The sequence below is a fragment of the Amphibalanus amphitrite genome, unplaced genomic scaffold (genome assembly GCF_019059575.1).
Source record: "Amphibalanus amphitrite isolate SeventyFive unplaced genomic scaffold, NRLGWU_Aamphi_draft 000818F_arrow, whole genome shotgun sequence".
Classification (NCBI taxonomy): Eukaryota; Metazoa; Arthropoda; class Thecostraca; order Balanomorpha; family Balanidae; genus Amphibalanus; species Amphibalanus amphitrite.
The window spans coordinates 234,112-249,917 of NW_024882312.1; the positions used below are offsets into that span (position 1 = coordinate 234,112).

The 15,806-nt window shown below is 49.0% G+C and overlaps 2 protein-coding genes across 4 annotated transcripts in view; one reads left to right on the forward strand and one right to left on the reverse strand.

The window, feature by feature from the left end:
* Nucleotides 1-10,328, reverse strand: part of LOC122366592 — a 96,056-nt gene extending 85,728 nt beyond the window's left edge. Inside the window, exons 1-2 of one of the 2 annotated variants that reach the window (XM_043339008.1) lie at nucleotides 10,275-10,328; nucleotides 2,945-3,148 (exon numbers count right to left, since the gene is read on the reverse strand). The gene's annotated coding sequence lies outside the window, so the exon portion shown is untranslated. Of the gene's footprint in view, nucleotides 1-2,790; nucleotides 3,149-10,274 lie in introns of both variants that reach the window. The other variant, XM_043339009.1, reaches the window with a different exon arrangement.
* A 370-nt stretch (nucleotides 10,329-10,698) lies between these two features.
* LOC122366603 (membralin-like) overlaps nucleotides 10,699-15,806 on the forward strand; it is a 52,306-nt gene continuing 47,198 nt past the window's right edge. Inside the window, exons 1-6 of one of the 2 annotated variants that reach the window (XM_043339034.1) lie at nucleotides 10,699-10,734; nucleotides 13,223-13,593; nucleotides 13,976-14,108; nucleotides 14,544-14,655; nucleotides 14,892-15,037; nucleotides 15,534-15,631. In XM_043339034.1, the coding sequence (XP_043194969.1) occupies nucleotides 13,306-13,593; nucleotides 13,976-14,108; nucleotides 14,544-14,655; nucleotides 14,892-15,037; nucleotides 15,534-15,631 (777 nt within the window). In that variant the 5' untranslated portion in view covers nucleotides 10,699-10,734; nucleotides 13,223-13,305. Of the gene's footprint in view, nucleotides 10,785-13,222; nucleotides 13,594-13,975; nucleotides 14,109-14,543; nucleotides 14,656-14,891; nucleotides 15,038-15,533; nucleotides 15,632-15,806 lie in introns of both variants that reach the window. The other variant, XM_043339033.1, reaches the window with a different exon arrangement.

The following is a 15,806-nucleotide window of genomic DNA, read 5'->3' on the forward strand; positions in this document are numbered from 1 at the left end:
GCATTTTCTTTAAGAAACACACGATATGATTATTTCCTGATTTATAGACTTGAAGATTTATTTTGTTTTTCTTTTTGGATACTAGAATTAACTTAGATGCCTTCTGAGTTTGAAGTTAAGCATTTGGACAGTACAAGCTGCATAGGTGTGTGTTCATATGCTTGCGTACTCCACCCGCCTGGCGTGCGTACTCTTACACACCCCATATGGTAAGAGTACGCAACTGCAGCGGTTCAGAAAATGTCAGTTTTAGACCACTTCCATTTACGCTGAAGGATCGTTGCCCCATGGGTTGATGGCTAATTCAATGACCTTTAATATTCCCTATTTGCGATTTCTTTCTTTCAAATATTAAACAAATGAGAGCAAGAAATCCACTAAGTGCGTACTCTTATACGACTTCACCCTACACTCTGCCACCGGCTGAAGTGCCAAGATTTGATGGCGACGTGATGCAGTATGCCTCCTTCAAGCGTGCGTTTGAAGCAGGGATAGCATAGCCTCACGAGTGGAAGACCCAAGTGAGATGTTGTACTATCTCGACCAGCACGTCTCCGGAAAAGCAAGAGAGCTGGTGAGGGGCTGCATGCAACTGGATCCAGCAACAGGGTACGCAGAAGCCAGAAGGTTGTTGGAGAAGCGGTATGGGTGTCCTGGCCGCGTAGCCAACTCGTACATAGAAAAGGTAACCTGCTGGCCACCTCTGAAGGGCAGCGTCTCGTCATTGGATGAATTTTCCATCTCCCTGGTGGGGTGTAGGAACGCCATGCAGATCACGCCTGGCTTGAGAGAGCTCGACAATCCCCAGATCTTGAAGGTCGTGGTGGAGAAGCTGCCACAGAACATGCAAGACAGTTGGCGCCGTCTGGGATACAGTATCACAGAAGATATGAGGCGTTTGGTAAAGTTCGCGGACTTGGTAGAGTTCGTGGAGAGGGAGGCTGCGATAGTTACTGATCCTGTCTTCGGGAGAGAAGAGACAACGAAAGACGCCCACAAGACGAAGACGCTCGCCGAGAAGGCACCTAAACGGTCAAGCTTCGCCACTGGAGTCCGAGATCCTGTCGAAGTAGATAGAGCACAAAGTTCAGGAAGGAGGTGTTACTTCTGTCAGGGTCCCCACATGCTGCATGACAAAGAACCACTCCGCATTGCCGCCAGCGCATACAAGAAGTCGTCACAGCCCACCCGGCCGTCGGTGCCTGACAAGTCGCTTCGGTGCGCGTGCGACACAGTCACGCGGCAATTCGGGCGCGTTCGGGGCCGTGTGAAAGAGTTCACCTCCTGCCTCGAGTGCTGGCGCAAGAACGCCGTACGGCGTCGCCAACCACCCGCACACGTGGAGGCCAACCGGCGGGACGAGACCCAGCCAGAGGCTGCCGTGTTCCAGTACGCCACGTCCACTGACCTCCAGGAGCCCTCCCGCATTCCCAGCATCAACAGTGTCAGCCGCACCAGAAGTGGATTTATTTCCATCGACGACCACTACGTGTTCGACGGCACTCGCGGCTGGCGAGTGGGGGCGACCCCTCCGCACCCCACCCTCGAGGTGCTCGTAGAGGTGGACACCGACGCGTACGACACGCTCGGCCTCGACGGACCTCCGCCTCGATCCGCGGCTGTCAGCGCCGTGGCCGACTCAGGCGCGCAGACCTACTTGATGGGCCTTTCTGTTCTACGCAAGCTCGGACTTGGCAAGCAGCACGTGACACGCGTTACCAAACGAATCCTGGCCGCCAACAGCGAAGATATCTACATCCTGGGCGCGATTTTCTTGAGGCTGCCTTTCGCTTCCTGGCATATTCAGAATTTAGCTCTTTTGAACGCTACAGATCCCACAAGCTTTTGCTTTTCTTAATGTATTTTTTGATGTGAAACACAACTATTTTGTAGCTGTAAAGCAGAAACATTGTAAAATGAGAAAATGTTTTCATACAGCGTTGCAATCCAGATTTTAAGATAGTGATGGGCGCACTAGAAAGCTAGTCAAAAGCATTGCAAAAGTACACCTCATGATCAAAGTATGAAACAAGAATATCCTTGTATTGTTTGAAAAATTAGCATTCATCATTTTGTACGTTTTCTGTCAATCAAACAAATAATTTCAAGAATAAAACTTGAAGATATAGAATAGTTTTTGCATGGTGTTTGTGGAACTGGAACGACCGAAGTCTGCACATGTCCAACACATTACAATATTTCCGTGGTGCTCACTCCCATTTCGTAGCTGCTTACGGTGTTTCCCGCTGATGTCATATGGTGCTGCTCTATTAGCGCCACCATACGTCGCCAACGCTGGCGAATTATCCAGAAAATAGCACGGCTCCAACATCCCAAGCCGCTCATCCAATTATTGCGCATGGCGCGAGGTGGCGGCTTTTGCCACTCAAACAACCTTGAGCGGCCATATTGGTGAGGCCATCGAAAATCCTCTATTATAAGTCTATACACATGCGAAAACATGTTACGTAAAAAAACGGACGATAATTTACACACGAAAAATATCAGACGAAAAGTGCTTATTTTCGTCGAAAAATGCGAGCGTAATAATAGGAGACAGACAACATAGAAGAGGAATTATTGGTTGCGGACGAAAAAAATGTCCTAATAAAAAAATATCGGACGAAAAGTTGTCCGGACACGGGCAGGAGTGACGTCTTATTCTCGGCCGAAGCCGGACCACATCGCCGGGCACCAGCCTAGACCCTCGCAGCCACTCCGGGTGACTCGGAGAGTGTCGCCCGCGACATCCTGGCTAGAAAATAGTACCCTACCTGGAACGTGGCGCACCTGGTCCACCTACCGCCCGAGGTCAGCGCCCGAGTCGGATCCACCGCCGTCAGCTGACGGAGCTACACCGCAGCCGCCCTCTCCGCTCCGCCTAGTGTCCCCCGATGACCTAAGGCCGTAAACCCGTGGAGAGCGCGCTGCCAGCGCCACCTACCGGTGCCAGGTCGCCGTCTCCAGCCGACTCGGAGCAGCCGGGAACGTCTCCGCCACATCCGGCGGAATGTCACCAGTCAGCATAACCCGAGCCGTCTCCGCTGACGCCTTCAAACGGGAACTGCGCTGCACTCACGCGCCCTTCTCTTCTTGAGTAAGACAGCTAGACGCGAGATCGCCCGCTCCTCCCGTGGCCGTGGCATACCTGTTGTGAATGTAATGGAGTCACCACTTTGTTCCACTATGTTTCTTTGAGAACAAATGGACTTCTATTATAACATGGCTAGGTGTAACAGTGGAGAATGAAACTGAATGAACATCATGGATACCACGACAAATAGGTAGTGCAATAGTGATTATTGTGGATACTACACATACATTACACAGAATAAGTGAACACTTAGTATCTCAAAGAGCAGCCTTTGTAACATTACAAAGGCTGCTCTTTGAGATACTTTTACATCAATAATGAGATGACCATATAGCACACTCATTCGTCATGTAGACTAGAGTGGCAGCTAAGTACAGAAGTTAACCCGGCAGTTGCTGGGGTATTTCGCCACCCACCGTTTGCTGGGGGGGGGGGGGGGGGGCGTTAAACGCCCCCAGCCGATAACTCGAGAACCAACAGGCGCAGCGAAACGCACGAGGCGGCAAACGAAAGAACGCGACGAGACGCTTCAGAATATGAGTACTTAAAAGTTGAATTTTGAGGTCACAGGTCGGGTCAAGGTCAGGTCAAACACCTGAAATCGGGCTTGACTTCAGGACTTCGCAATGGGCGCCTCTCGTCATAAACTCTATCAAAACGGTGCACAATCCATCATATAAGGCCTACAAGAGTGTCAGCTCCATGTAGGGGTCAGTCAAGCATAGGTCAGGGTCAAGGTCAGGCCAACCGGGTAGGCACATATCCCCGAAAATCAAAACTGATATTCGCAGCATGTGACACATGTTTGATGGGTAATTTGGGGCGTAGAACACGATGGTGACATTCATTTTATCATACGTATATGTGTTTGGCTAAACAAATTCAATTTAAGAAATGCATGTATCATGGTCGTGAAGTAGTCACGAGAAATTGCCAAGATTCAGTTCAAGATTTTGGAAAATGCGGAACGAATAATCAATAATCGAAGATAGCCATTTGATTGTTCATGGTATTGGCAGTCTAATGCCGTTTACGGCATGTCTGTATGTCTATTCTGTGATTTTATATGATTTTTTGAACGTATGCCGTTTTTGGTCGAAAACTCAGAAATCATGACGCCACTAAAACCTCGATATCTCAAAAAGTTTTTTTTTAGATATCGTTTTTTTAAGCTTTTTTTAAACTTTGTCACAATAAACTTCAATCAATTCTCTACAGGTAGTAGGTACCCAAAATTTGGCGCGCCTGCGGCGCACCGTTTTTATGCTATGGCCCAGCGAAAGTGGGGGCGTTTAACGCCCCCCCCCCGCAACTCGCGGGTTAATAACAGGCAAACTAAGACAGTAGACACCCATGTCTCCCCAGTCCTGCAGAACATGCAACCCATAGGCCTTCACTGGTCAGTGGCGGATCCAGGGGGGGCTGCGGGGGCTGGCAGCCCCCACCCAAGGAAAACTGGCGCCACTGCGCCGAAGGCGCAGTGGCGCCAATTTTCAATTCGCAACTCATCGGAGTGCCGCATACTAGGACTAGGATGCAAAAATCAGTCGAATAACGTCGTTTCAGTACGCTCCGCACCGATATTTCCAATCGTGTGGTGTCACTGTACATACTGATCCTGGGCGCCTCTTGTCAGGGCCACTGGGCGCCAATATTTCAGCGCCAATACGATGCGACTATGGCGCCCATCCGGGGCGTGGCGCCCAATTATGACCTGCAGCCCCTCCCCAGTGAAAATCCTGGATCCGCCACTGTCACTGGTGGCTTAACTGGTATGGCAACAGTCATGAATCATGATGCGACATTTCAGGACACTGGTGGGTGGACTAAGTTAACCCGCGCCGGGCCAGGGGGTGTTTGAACACCCCCCCTGCGGTTTTTCGCAGATATCTCAAAAACGGCGGCGCGGAGTGCCGCCGTTTTTGGCACACCTGTTCGTGCATGTCTTCCGCACATGTCGTAAAAATTTCAGGCCCAGGTCGCCTTAGGTCAGGTCACCAGGTCACGCCAAGTAACCTCACCTCAGAAAAAATAAGAATGCTCGTCATAGCTACACCGATTGATCGATTGCCTTGAAACTTTCAGCGATTGATAAGTGCAGCATTATCTATAAAATGTATATCTCGGAATTTTGATATCGATGACCTAAGGTCAGGTCAATTTTGCGGCCTTTCCATTATAAGTCAATGGGAGAAAATTAAAAAGCGTCTGTTTTGCACGAACGCTATTCTAGACACTCAAACATTGAGATGTAGGTAAAATTGACACACTGAACCGGAAAATGGCAACTGTGACCCCTCGTTATGTCCCCGAGGTCATCTCAGGTCACGAACAGAATCTAACAGTTTTTCGCTAATAACTTCTGATAGAGGCGTGCTAGAGCGCTGAAAACGCCTTAGATGTGATCGGTTCGACGTTGCGGATCGACTGATATGCAGCATGACCTTTTCCGGTCAGGTCATGACCTTGACCAGAGGTCAAATTTTCAAGTTGACCTTTCAAGGTCAAATTATAGTTCATTCGACGCGTCTCGATAAGAGGAACACGATGCTGGCAAAAGTAATGTCATGGCTCTTTTGAGTCAAAAGTTATTGCCGATAAAACACTTTTCGTAAAAACGGCTATTTTTTGAGTTTTTGCCCTCTGGAGGCTAAACCGTTGACCTGAGGTGAAATCTGAGGACATTATTCAAAAAGGTCTGTAAAAGGGCTATCGAATGCGCTTCTCCGCGGCGCTGTAGCTCTATCGGTTCCCGAGATAGCCGTTGGAAGTTTCCAAAATGATGAAATAGTCAACATTTTCCCTTTGGTGACCTCTGGTGACCCGACCTTTGACCTGACCCAAAAATGACCGAATTGTTTTCGTCCTTATTTTGGACGTTCTTTCGATTGCCGCCTACCGCGTGTCGCTACGTGGCCCAGGAGCCGAGTTAGAAGGGGGGGGGGGTGTTCAGACAACCCCCCCCCCCGGCCCGGCGCGGAATCTCAGAGCACCGGCCCGGCGCGGGCACTTGACTGGGCACTTAAACCTCGCCCGCACATGCCATTTTCCCATCCTAGAACGCACATGGGGGGGGGGTTGCCACCCCCGCGCCATTTCGTTCCTGTTGGAGATAGAGCTTCGCGGTAAAGACCAAAAAGATTCTTTGGGAAGAGACGAATCCAATGATACCCAGTTTTACCTTCTCAGGTCAGTCATTGACCTTCCAAGACTACCTGGGGGGTGGCAACCACTCCCCCCCCCCCCATGTGTGGGCAAGGTTTAAATACTCCCCCCATGTGTGGGCGAGGGTTCAAGGACTACCTTACCTTACCTTACCTTACAGGGTGGAAAGTAATTACGCGAACATACTTTTTCGTCTTATAGCAATGGAAAAAGCGGCGGTGACCTGAAAATTTCATCTTTTCATATATTCCTATTTATGTGCGATACACTGACAAAGGCGTTCAGGCATAATTGACATGAGCATGTCAAGCACTGTTGGCCGAAGCTTAGTCCACGCCTCCTGGAGCTGTCTGGTGAGGCAATCGATGTTGGTGGCTACTAGCAGCTCTTAGACGCTCTCCTGAAGAGTCGCCTGGATATTTTTGATCAAATTGAGGTCTGGGCTATTCCCAGATTGACCATTTATATGCCCAGAAGAAGAACGGGTTCTCAAAGCACCAGTCTTGCGTCTTTTTGGCCGTGAGAGGAAGGACTTTATCAATCATGAAGAAGAGTTTCTTTGCGTCGGGCACAAAAGTGCGCTCAATCATTTTGCCCCTTTTGGCGCATTGATGGATTAGATAAAGAGACTCGTCTGGAAGGATGTTCCACTAGTTGTATACTTACTTGTTCCACTAGTTGTATATTTTTGGTGGCCTTGTTGGTCACTACATGCAATTCTGACACCATCCGGGCGCTCATAACACGCTGATGTGTGTTCCTTTGCCGGATGTTTGAAGGTTGGGAAGGGCGGGACGTCGGACGCATCAGCAGCCCCCAACGCGTTGTTCTGCAGGTTTGACGGATGAAATAGCTTCGAAGATGTCTCACCCAACCACAAAGCCAGCTGCCTGTCCTCCTCTGTTCAGGTTTGGCCGTCTTTAGAAAACTTAAATTGACAATCCTGCTGTTAATTCATGAATTTTGGCCATCTCGATTGTTTGTACGGCTTGATTTTCGAATTTTCACGGATTTATGCATGAGTCGTGATATCTTAGATCGGGTACCCGGCCAAAGTAAACCATTTCGCCTGCTTTCGAGTCGACTGTTGTCGTTTGGTCGCGGAAATGGTGACCACCCATTCGGCGCCTGAATTCGCCGAGGTTTTACTGCCGCCAACGGCTTTGCTTTTTAAGTCCTCTTAAGTTTCATTATGCTTCAACCAAACGTGTAATTGAGTAATGCTGGTGCCGAGACCGTTCCGAGTCCCTTCCGCACCAATCCAGCCAAAATAATCACAAACGCTTTCCCTGGCAACTTCAAATTGAGCTCTTTGCCCATTTTGGTCTTGAGCAGCGTATGGCGTCAGCAGCACTCGAAGCCAAGAGGTGTTGTAGACCTTCCAAGTCATTTTTCAAAGTAAGGTCACTTTTGTTAGATGAGGCGACAACAAACACGACCATTCATGTTCCATAACAGTAGGCGGAACTATGGTCAAGCGTACCCATTTTCGGGAACGCATTTTCGTAAATTTCGTTCCCATGTTTGGGAACGATAAACCCAAATATGGGAACGCCATGTAGGCATTATTTAAAACAAGAAAAAGAACCGATAAATGACGTCCAAAAAATAGAAAACGATCGTGAACCGCCTGATATTTGTCGCAATATTGTTGGGAAAGAGTTTGATATTGTAAGGCCCATCGTAGTTTCAAATCGTTCCCCTATTTCTAAAGCAGTCCATCATTCGGGCCGCGAGCCCAAATTTGGGAACGCTCTCGTACACTGGCGCTGCAAGCGTTCCTTATAATGGGAACGGCGTACCCATAATTGGGAACGATTTCACCGACGCCTTTCAGGGGCTTTTTCATTAACAAGCATCACGTCCAACGCCGCAAATTATTGTTAACGCAACAATCATCAGATGACCTTTCCGGCAAGACCGTCGCATGTTTCGCCCGGTCTTCTGCGCTTTTATTCCCGTCGATCTCGCAGCGGGCACGCCCCCCTCTGCAGGATTACGTAATTCACAACGCTCAGCGATGTTCAACAAGGTCTTCCATACCTATATCCAGCGTCCGTGCCGAGGGTGGAGACATGTCAAGCACCCGTCTGTTTATCACCGATAGTTGACGAGTACAAGAAAGTATCCAAAAATGGGAACGCTGAATATGTTACACCCTCAAAACACCTAGTCCCAATGAAAATCTAGTTTTTTCCTTTCTTAATGAGTGTAAGTGGCAAAAGGCCTGGTAGGATGGGCACGAGGAATGATCGAAATCAGCATAGAAATTATAAATAAGCCACACAGAGCGACCTATATAAGAGAAATTCCCCCCAAACGATCATGCTAGAAACACGGAAGACAAAAACCACGCTCATGACGCTCCTTATAAAACAATGCTAAACAGCTAGCATCCAAATAAAATATGTCTTTCCGGGCTGATAAAATACAGCTGAATAATTTTCGACCACTTAAACTGAGTTTACAACAGTAGTTCGGTAAAATCACGCACGTTCTACGCGGTCGTCCGCCTCGACACCAAATGTCAACAATATTACCTCGGGACTGTCCGCGTGTTCGCTTGCATATGTCAGCATCTGGTGTCGCTAGTATGAAACTTCATAACCAGGCGAAAATTATTATACTTGACCTCAAAATATAAAAAACGCTTCATTTTCCTTAAAATTGCATGTTAAATGTAGTGTAACCCATGTTTTCACCATTCCGTCATTTCAAAAAATCATTAAAAATATCATTCGACGGTCAATTTCCTTGTTCAACGGTCAGATTAAAGATAATTTTATAGAGACTTAGTAGATACCTAAATTAGCGTGCACTTTTTTGAGACGTGATGCACTAATGAGTTTTAGTGGGCGAACGGCCGAAAAATTACCTTCCGTTCTCATAAATGGGAATGCCCGTTCCCATATTTGGGAACTCCGTTCCTAAAAATGGGAACGTTCCTATATTTGGGTACTCATGACCATAGTTCCACCTACTGATAACAGCCCGCGCTCATACAAAATCTCCACTGACGGGCGAAATTGTAAGAAAATACATGTTCGCGTAATTACTTTCCACCCTGTAGGTATATATAACTAGGTATCTAAATACTAAATACTGTTTGTCATGTTTAAGTAATCCAAAACCACTTATCATTTGAATAAGGGTTTTCTTACCAAATACCATGACAGCCAACTGCCAAGCCACCCAAATGCCTGTTGACTGGGACTTTTGTGACTTGTTAGTTGTAGGCCCCACATAGGCCCCATCTATCTGGGCTGTCCCCACATGGGACCCAGTTGGAGCTGTGTGACAAAGCCCACTGGGACCCACATGGACTGCCCATATTGATATCAGATCCATATGGGACCCACTTGGGTGTGCTGGCTGTGCTTTAAGGATCCCAAGTGCACCAAAATGTCTTCTATGTCTGCATTACCAAAAATTAGAACACACTCCCGCTGTCAGTTGTTGACACTTCCAGCCTAAATGCCATCAAAGGTCAAAGCCAGACCATAGGGGTGTTCCCGGGGCACCGTAAACTGCTGAGTGTGGTGTGTGCAGTAAGCTTGGGAGTAGGCCATAGGGGATGGGTAGGCGGGTCTGACGTCACGGCTGCATTCGGTGGCCAGTCCCCTGTGGCCGGTCCCGACTGTGCGACGGGAGGCTGACGTAGGGACGCAGTGGGCAGAGCTTACAGCCTGTGTATGGTCCGACCCCACACAGAACCCGTGAACAGCCCTCCTGCCAGACTCAGACTGGAAACACCTGAGACAATGGGCACACAGTACAACTACTCACCCTGATGACTAAGTCTGGGACACCACAAGGAGCTAGATAGCAATAGGACTGGGTCCTTGAGCCTTGAGGCTAAGTCAAGTGGCCTTTCAAAATTCCCCACTTTTATGCATAATCATTTTAAGTAAGTATAACTTATCGACTCCCCCTCCACCTAAATAAATGGAAAATGTTTAAAAACTGATCGACTCCCCCTTCCACGCCTCGCAAAACGAAATCGAAAACAACTCACCGCGGCAACACGCCTCGATCATCATGCGAAATTGAAATGCGATCCACGCGGTCCGATCATTCCACAAAACAAAAACAAGCATGAGCAGTTCAGCGGTTTCATTTTTCAGGATTTTAGTAAAATGACGTCATAAGGCTATGCATAACTATGCTGGTTTGAGGTTGGTTTGAGGGGCAATTATTTGGTTTCAGATATGCTTTTGAAGTAATCGAATAAATTATGACTGTGTCGATTTAGCGGCAATATTAAAAAACATTGCATAAACATCACAATTATTTCTGCATAGATCACTCCAACGCTCCCAACGCTTTTTTGGATGACGTCAGTCTTATTTCTCAATCGATAATCAAGAATGCAAATAGATATGCTTGAAAGTTTGAGACATATCTGGCGCAACAGTGAGCATGTTGAATGTTGAATTTTGCATAATAAAATTGTTATTTGTTATTGATAGGGAAAGGTAGGCAGGCGTTTGTGACTTCGATTCCACTAAAAAGTCATTCGCAGGCGGTTTGTATCTAAAATGTCGCCTGATAAATTGATTGGCAATTGAAGTTCACATCCCTTTTTGTGATTTTTTGATATGCGTGAACATTTGGATTTGACCCCTTCTTGTCTCTGTTGGAATATATAAGGCCACCCCTGGATTGATAATATGTTTTTAACCATGTCTTTCAAAACAGTCCCAACAACAATTGAGAATATATTGCCATTCCTTGTGATATAAGTTTGGTACTGCAGATACACCATTCAGGGGTAGGGGAGAGTGGGGTAAGATGCCCAGGGTGGGAAAGACGCCCCACCCCCTCTAGCGGGGAGACAAAGAATCGAACCTGGAAATTAATGTTCTTAGCGTAAAGCGGAAGCCTGCCTTGTTAACTGCACAAAAATTTGCGAAGCTCAGTTGGGCAACGGCTAACTGGTGATTGCATGTTTTTTATTTGCTGCTTTCAAAAAATATTTTGGCGTCAGAACATTGTAAATATCAAAGAAGGTAGATAATTTGTGCGTCCCTTGCTATAGTCGTGATACATTTACATGCGTGTACTGTGTCCCAAAGAGTTTGTTTCAGGGTGTAGTTTTATGGCTAACAAATTGTGCTGATTTAATGTTACTTCGGTACCTTGGGGTAAGATGCCCCCTGTCCTGATGGGGAAAGACGCCCCCCTAAATCCGTAGGCTGTCCTTCAAGCAGCCCGTCAAATCATTTATTACATACTTGTGATGAGAGACAAAAGCCGATCTGGGACTATTGAGAGTCCGGTACGGTCGGGTGCTCCCCATGCCGGTCTCTCGGCCCACACAGCGACTTTTTGGGCGGCAGCTGACTCTGAGAGCCCTCACGACGGCCTCTGTGGGCCCCATTATTGGCTCCAGGGCCCCTCACAACATCTTTTGAGGGCTCCCACGTTGGCTCCACGGGCCGCGCTGGCATCTGAGGTCCCCACGATGGGCTCGAGGGCCCTCAAGCATCATGAAGACCTATAAGGGCCCCACAGTGGTCTCCGAAGTCCACCACGGAGGCTTGTTTGGCCACGCTGGACTATGATGGCCCTAACGATGACCTCTGAAGCCCCTTACGACTACTTTTGAGGGCCCTTACGATGACGTTTGGTGTCTACTGCAGGCTCGAAGGGACTACTGATTAGTTCAGGCGATTCACGTGCCTATTTATGTCACTTATAGTGCAGGGGGCATCTTACCCAACGCCAGGGGGCGTCTTTTCCACCCTGTGGGGTAAGATGCCCCCTTTCACTTCTTCAGGAAAATGCTTAATAGCAAAAAAGTTATCATATTTCAGGCACCGAAGTGTGATATTTTTGGAGAAAAATGATGTCGGCTTCCGTTGAAACTTCAAGTTTTGGCTTTCCGATCGTCATTTTCGAATAATATATGACATAGTCAAACCCTGGGCATCTTTCCCCACTCTCCCCTACTTTGATGCCTGGGTAAAGCAATTATACCACTTTTTATCTGGGGTTTGAAATGAAATAACATTACCCGGGGCTACTATGATAGTTTTATAGATCTGTCTGCACTTTGACTTAGCCGATAAATGGTGAGATTTAAAAGGTTGCGTAGACCCTGACCCCTACCGTCTGATCACCGATGGAGGTAATGGGAAAATGTATATGTCAAACCTTAACATGCCCATCAAAGCCAGAGCCCAGACATGAGGGGTGTTCACGGGCACCGCACACTGCTGCGTGCGGTGTGTGCGGTGCGTCCAGCAGGCGTGGGGGTAGGGGATGGGTAGGCGGTTCTGACGTCACAGCTGCGTGCGGTGGACGGTCCGCTGTGGCCAGTCCCGACCGGCCACAGCGATCGCTGTGTGCGGTGACGGAAGGCTGACGTAGGGAAGAAGTGGGCGGAGCTTCGAGGCTGTGTGCGGTCCAGGCTGTGTGCGGTCCGACCGCACACAGGGCCCGTGGACAGCCCTATGGTCTGTCTCAGTTCTCACTCAATTGACTTTAACTGACTGCGACCGCTCCCATCAATCGCAGACCATCCCAGTCAGGAGTCTCAAATATTGAGTACCTGAGCAACTCGAACCCAGGCTGTTGCCACCGTAAGTCCGGTGCTCTACCAAATGAGCTACAAGAGGGCTACCTATGGGAAGTTACAACTGCATTTTGCAATTAATCCCAAAACATACAAAACGTGGCCAGGGATCCTGCTGTATCCTCATTAGTCATTTCCAAGGCGTCATTTCTGAATACCACAAAGATATGGTAAGGTAAGGACAGGACAGGGTATAGGAATAACATGCATCCAATAGTATATTAGTGGTAGTGAAATGCAAATATTAACCAGGGAAGTCAGGCAAGCAAATCATTGAGACGTGAATGCTGCATAGAAATGTGGCCTAAATCATGGAACAAAAATGTTTCAAATATCTAAATCTTTTGGTTATGTTAGCATTCACGTACCTACTCTCTTTTCCCCAGAACAAAAGCACCGAGACAAGTCAGCGACTGAGTGTCTTCGGCTGTCGGGCTGTCCGCTGTCGGCCCATCTGTTAGCACACAGGATGGACGCCCTGCTGGAGAACTTGTTTCCGGCGCTGCGGCGGCGACATCAGGCCGGCGCCCGAGCCGACGCGCCGCCGGCCGGCCAGCCCCCGCCACCGCAGGCGCCGCCGCCGCCGCCGCCGCAGCCGCCGCCGAGGCCGGCCGGCGCTCAAAACGCCGCTGAAGAACAGTTTGTGGCGATCCGCGACCGGCTGTTCCACGCCATGTTCGTGCGACTCTCGCTGGCGTATGCGCGCCTGTTCTCGCCGCGCGTCCGGCGCATGGTCGAGTTCGCCTCCCTGCTTGTGGTACGTGCCGATTCTGTCCTGACAGAGTTGGGTGGGCCTCGGTCCCGTCGGTAGTTGTACTGAACCTATCGCAGTTCCAATTGTACCCCGTCCTTATAAAACTTACCTCAGCTCCAAATGGTCCCGTCCGTATCAAAGTGATTGTAGCTCTGAGCGTGCCCATTCCATATCTAAGTTGCCATAATTCTGGGTGAGTCTCGGTCTCAAGTTACTGTTTGCCGTCATTTGACATTTCTCCAAATATACGTGTAGTTATCTCCGTCCGATGGACGCTAATTGAGCATTTTGGGATATTGTTTCCACCTTTGTACACTAACATTCCCACTCAGTTGTGTGCTGATTGTCTTACCGTCTTACGCTGATGTTTAACTCATGTTCCCAGGCGATCTGCTCTCTGGCGATGCTGACATACATTCACGTGGCGTTCTCACATATGCCCAACCACTGCCTGGACAGCGTCAAAGACGACTGGCCGCGAGACGGAATACTGCGCGTCGAGATCATCCGAGACCCCGGTAAGTGGATAGGTCACGCTGGTTACATTCATACAAACCCAGTCATATGATATCGAGGGACCATGCCACACAGACACAGATCTTCATGGGCTGCTGCGTCTGCCCTTGTCTGTATAGCATGACCTGATCCAAATCCAGTAATCTGAGCAATGCTGCTGTGATCCGACTTGACTTGATGTTTGCCTTGTACGGCCTACATTGTTCTGATGTAACCACCGAGGTGCCGATCTTTCTCAGACATGTGACATTAGGCTAAACTGGCTTTGTGCGTTCTTCTGACATAGTGGAACGTCTCTCGGTCTGCCCCCCCCCCTCTTTCCTAGTCTCTGTGTCACCCAGTGTAAGCTCCCTTCCTTACCCCCTCCCCCTGTATGACCGGCAGTCTTGTCGGGTCCTTAGTAACCCCCCTCCAACTCATCTCTGTATGACCCGCAGGCGAGGAGTACACACTGGCCAAGTCGTACGAGAAGGAGGAGCGTCTGAAGCTGCGCGACCCGGACAGCCTGCTACTGAGCACGCTGGAGGAACTGCTGGACGGCGACCGGAGGTAACGGAGATGAGACGGCACTCACCGTGGCTAGTCGCGCGGAGTGGAAACTGAGGGTGCGGTACTATAGACCCCTGCTGAACACAGAGGGCATTAGGGATCCAGATAAGACGAGCTCTTTTTGTTTGTGAATCTGACACACATTGCTTTCGGTGTAGAAGCGTTGTATGACATGAGGTAACATGTATGACATGAGGTAACAGCCATGAGGTAACGTCGATTTTTTAACTTGACAGGAATCGTGAGAAGCAGAAATCCGAGGAGGCGGGTTCCGAGCCGGCCACGCAGCAGCCTCTGACGGAAGTTTCCGGAACTGAAACTTTGATAGAGGACGTGACTGTTCCCACCGACCCGGCCAATATCTACTCCAACGTCTCAGCTGGTGAGCCGGCGCCTGGGAGGTTGCTGAGAGGGATCTTGCCATTGAGGATTACCTAATGCCCATCGCTTATCGCCTATCGGCCTCTCAGCAAAGATCTAAGCGTAGTAGTGGGACTGCCTGGCACAGAGCTAAGCGTAGTGGTGAGATTATTCTCATGTGCTGGGAGGGTTCTCAGCTGGGATAACTAACACGGCTGAGATGTTTTCTGAGCAGTGCTTGCAATGTGCTCAGCTAGAATTGCCTGCCGAGTGCCGTGCCCTGAGTTGAGGGAACTTTCAAGGAAAATGCATAGCTTTTGGTATGGCCTCCCAGCTCCTCGGAGGCTACTGCTATATATCGTGGTGTGGACGCGTGATCGAATTACCGGCGATTTTGTTTTAGAAAATGCTCCCTTTTTCACTCTTGAAATATCACTGGTGTGTTGTATGGTTGCAGGCGATGCCTCTCTGTGAGACCTTCTTTTCTCCATATTCTTATGACGGTACTTGTGTTCCAGGGTCGGCCCGGAGTACGTCTAGCCCGCTGTCGCCGACTCCGAGTGACTCTCCGGAGCCGGGAGGGACAGAGGAGGCCGCCCCAGCCGATAGTCAGCAGGTGAGAGAATCAGTGCATTCGACGGGATCCTCAACATGTATGTACCAGGCTAAGACCGGCGTCTGCGCTGCCACCGCCGCCGGGTGACTAGACCCGGACCACACCTCACAGCCTCACAGTAGGATGTCACGTGTCTACATATTTACATATCCGCTCCCAGTTTGACCGGGTTGCT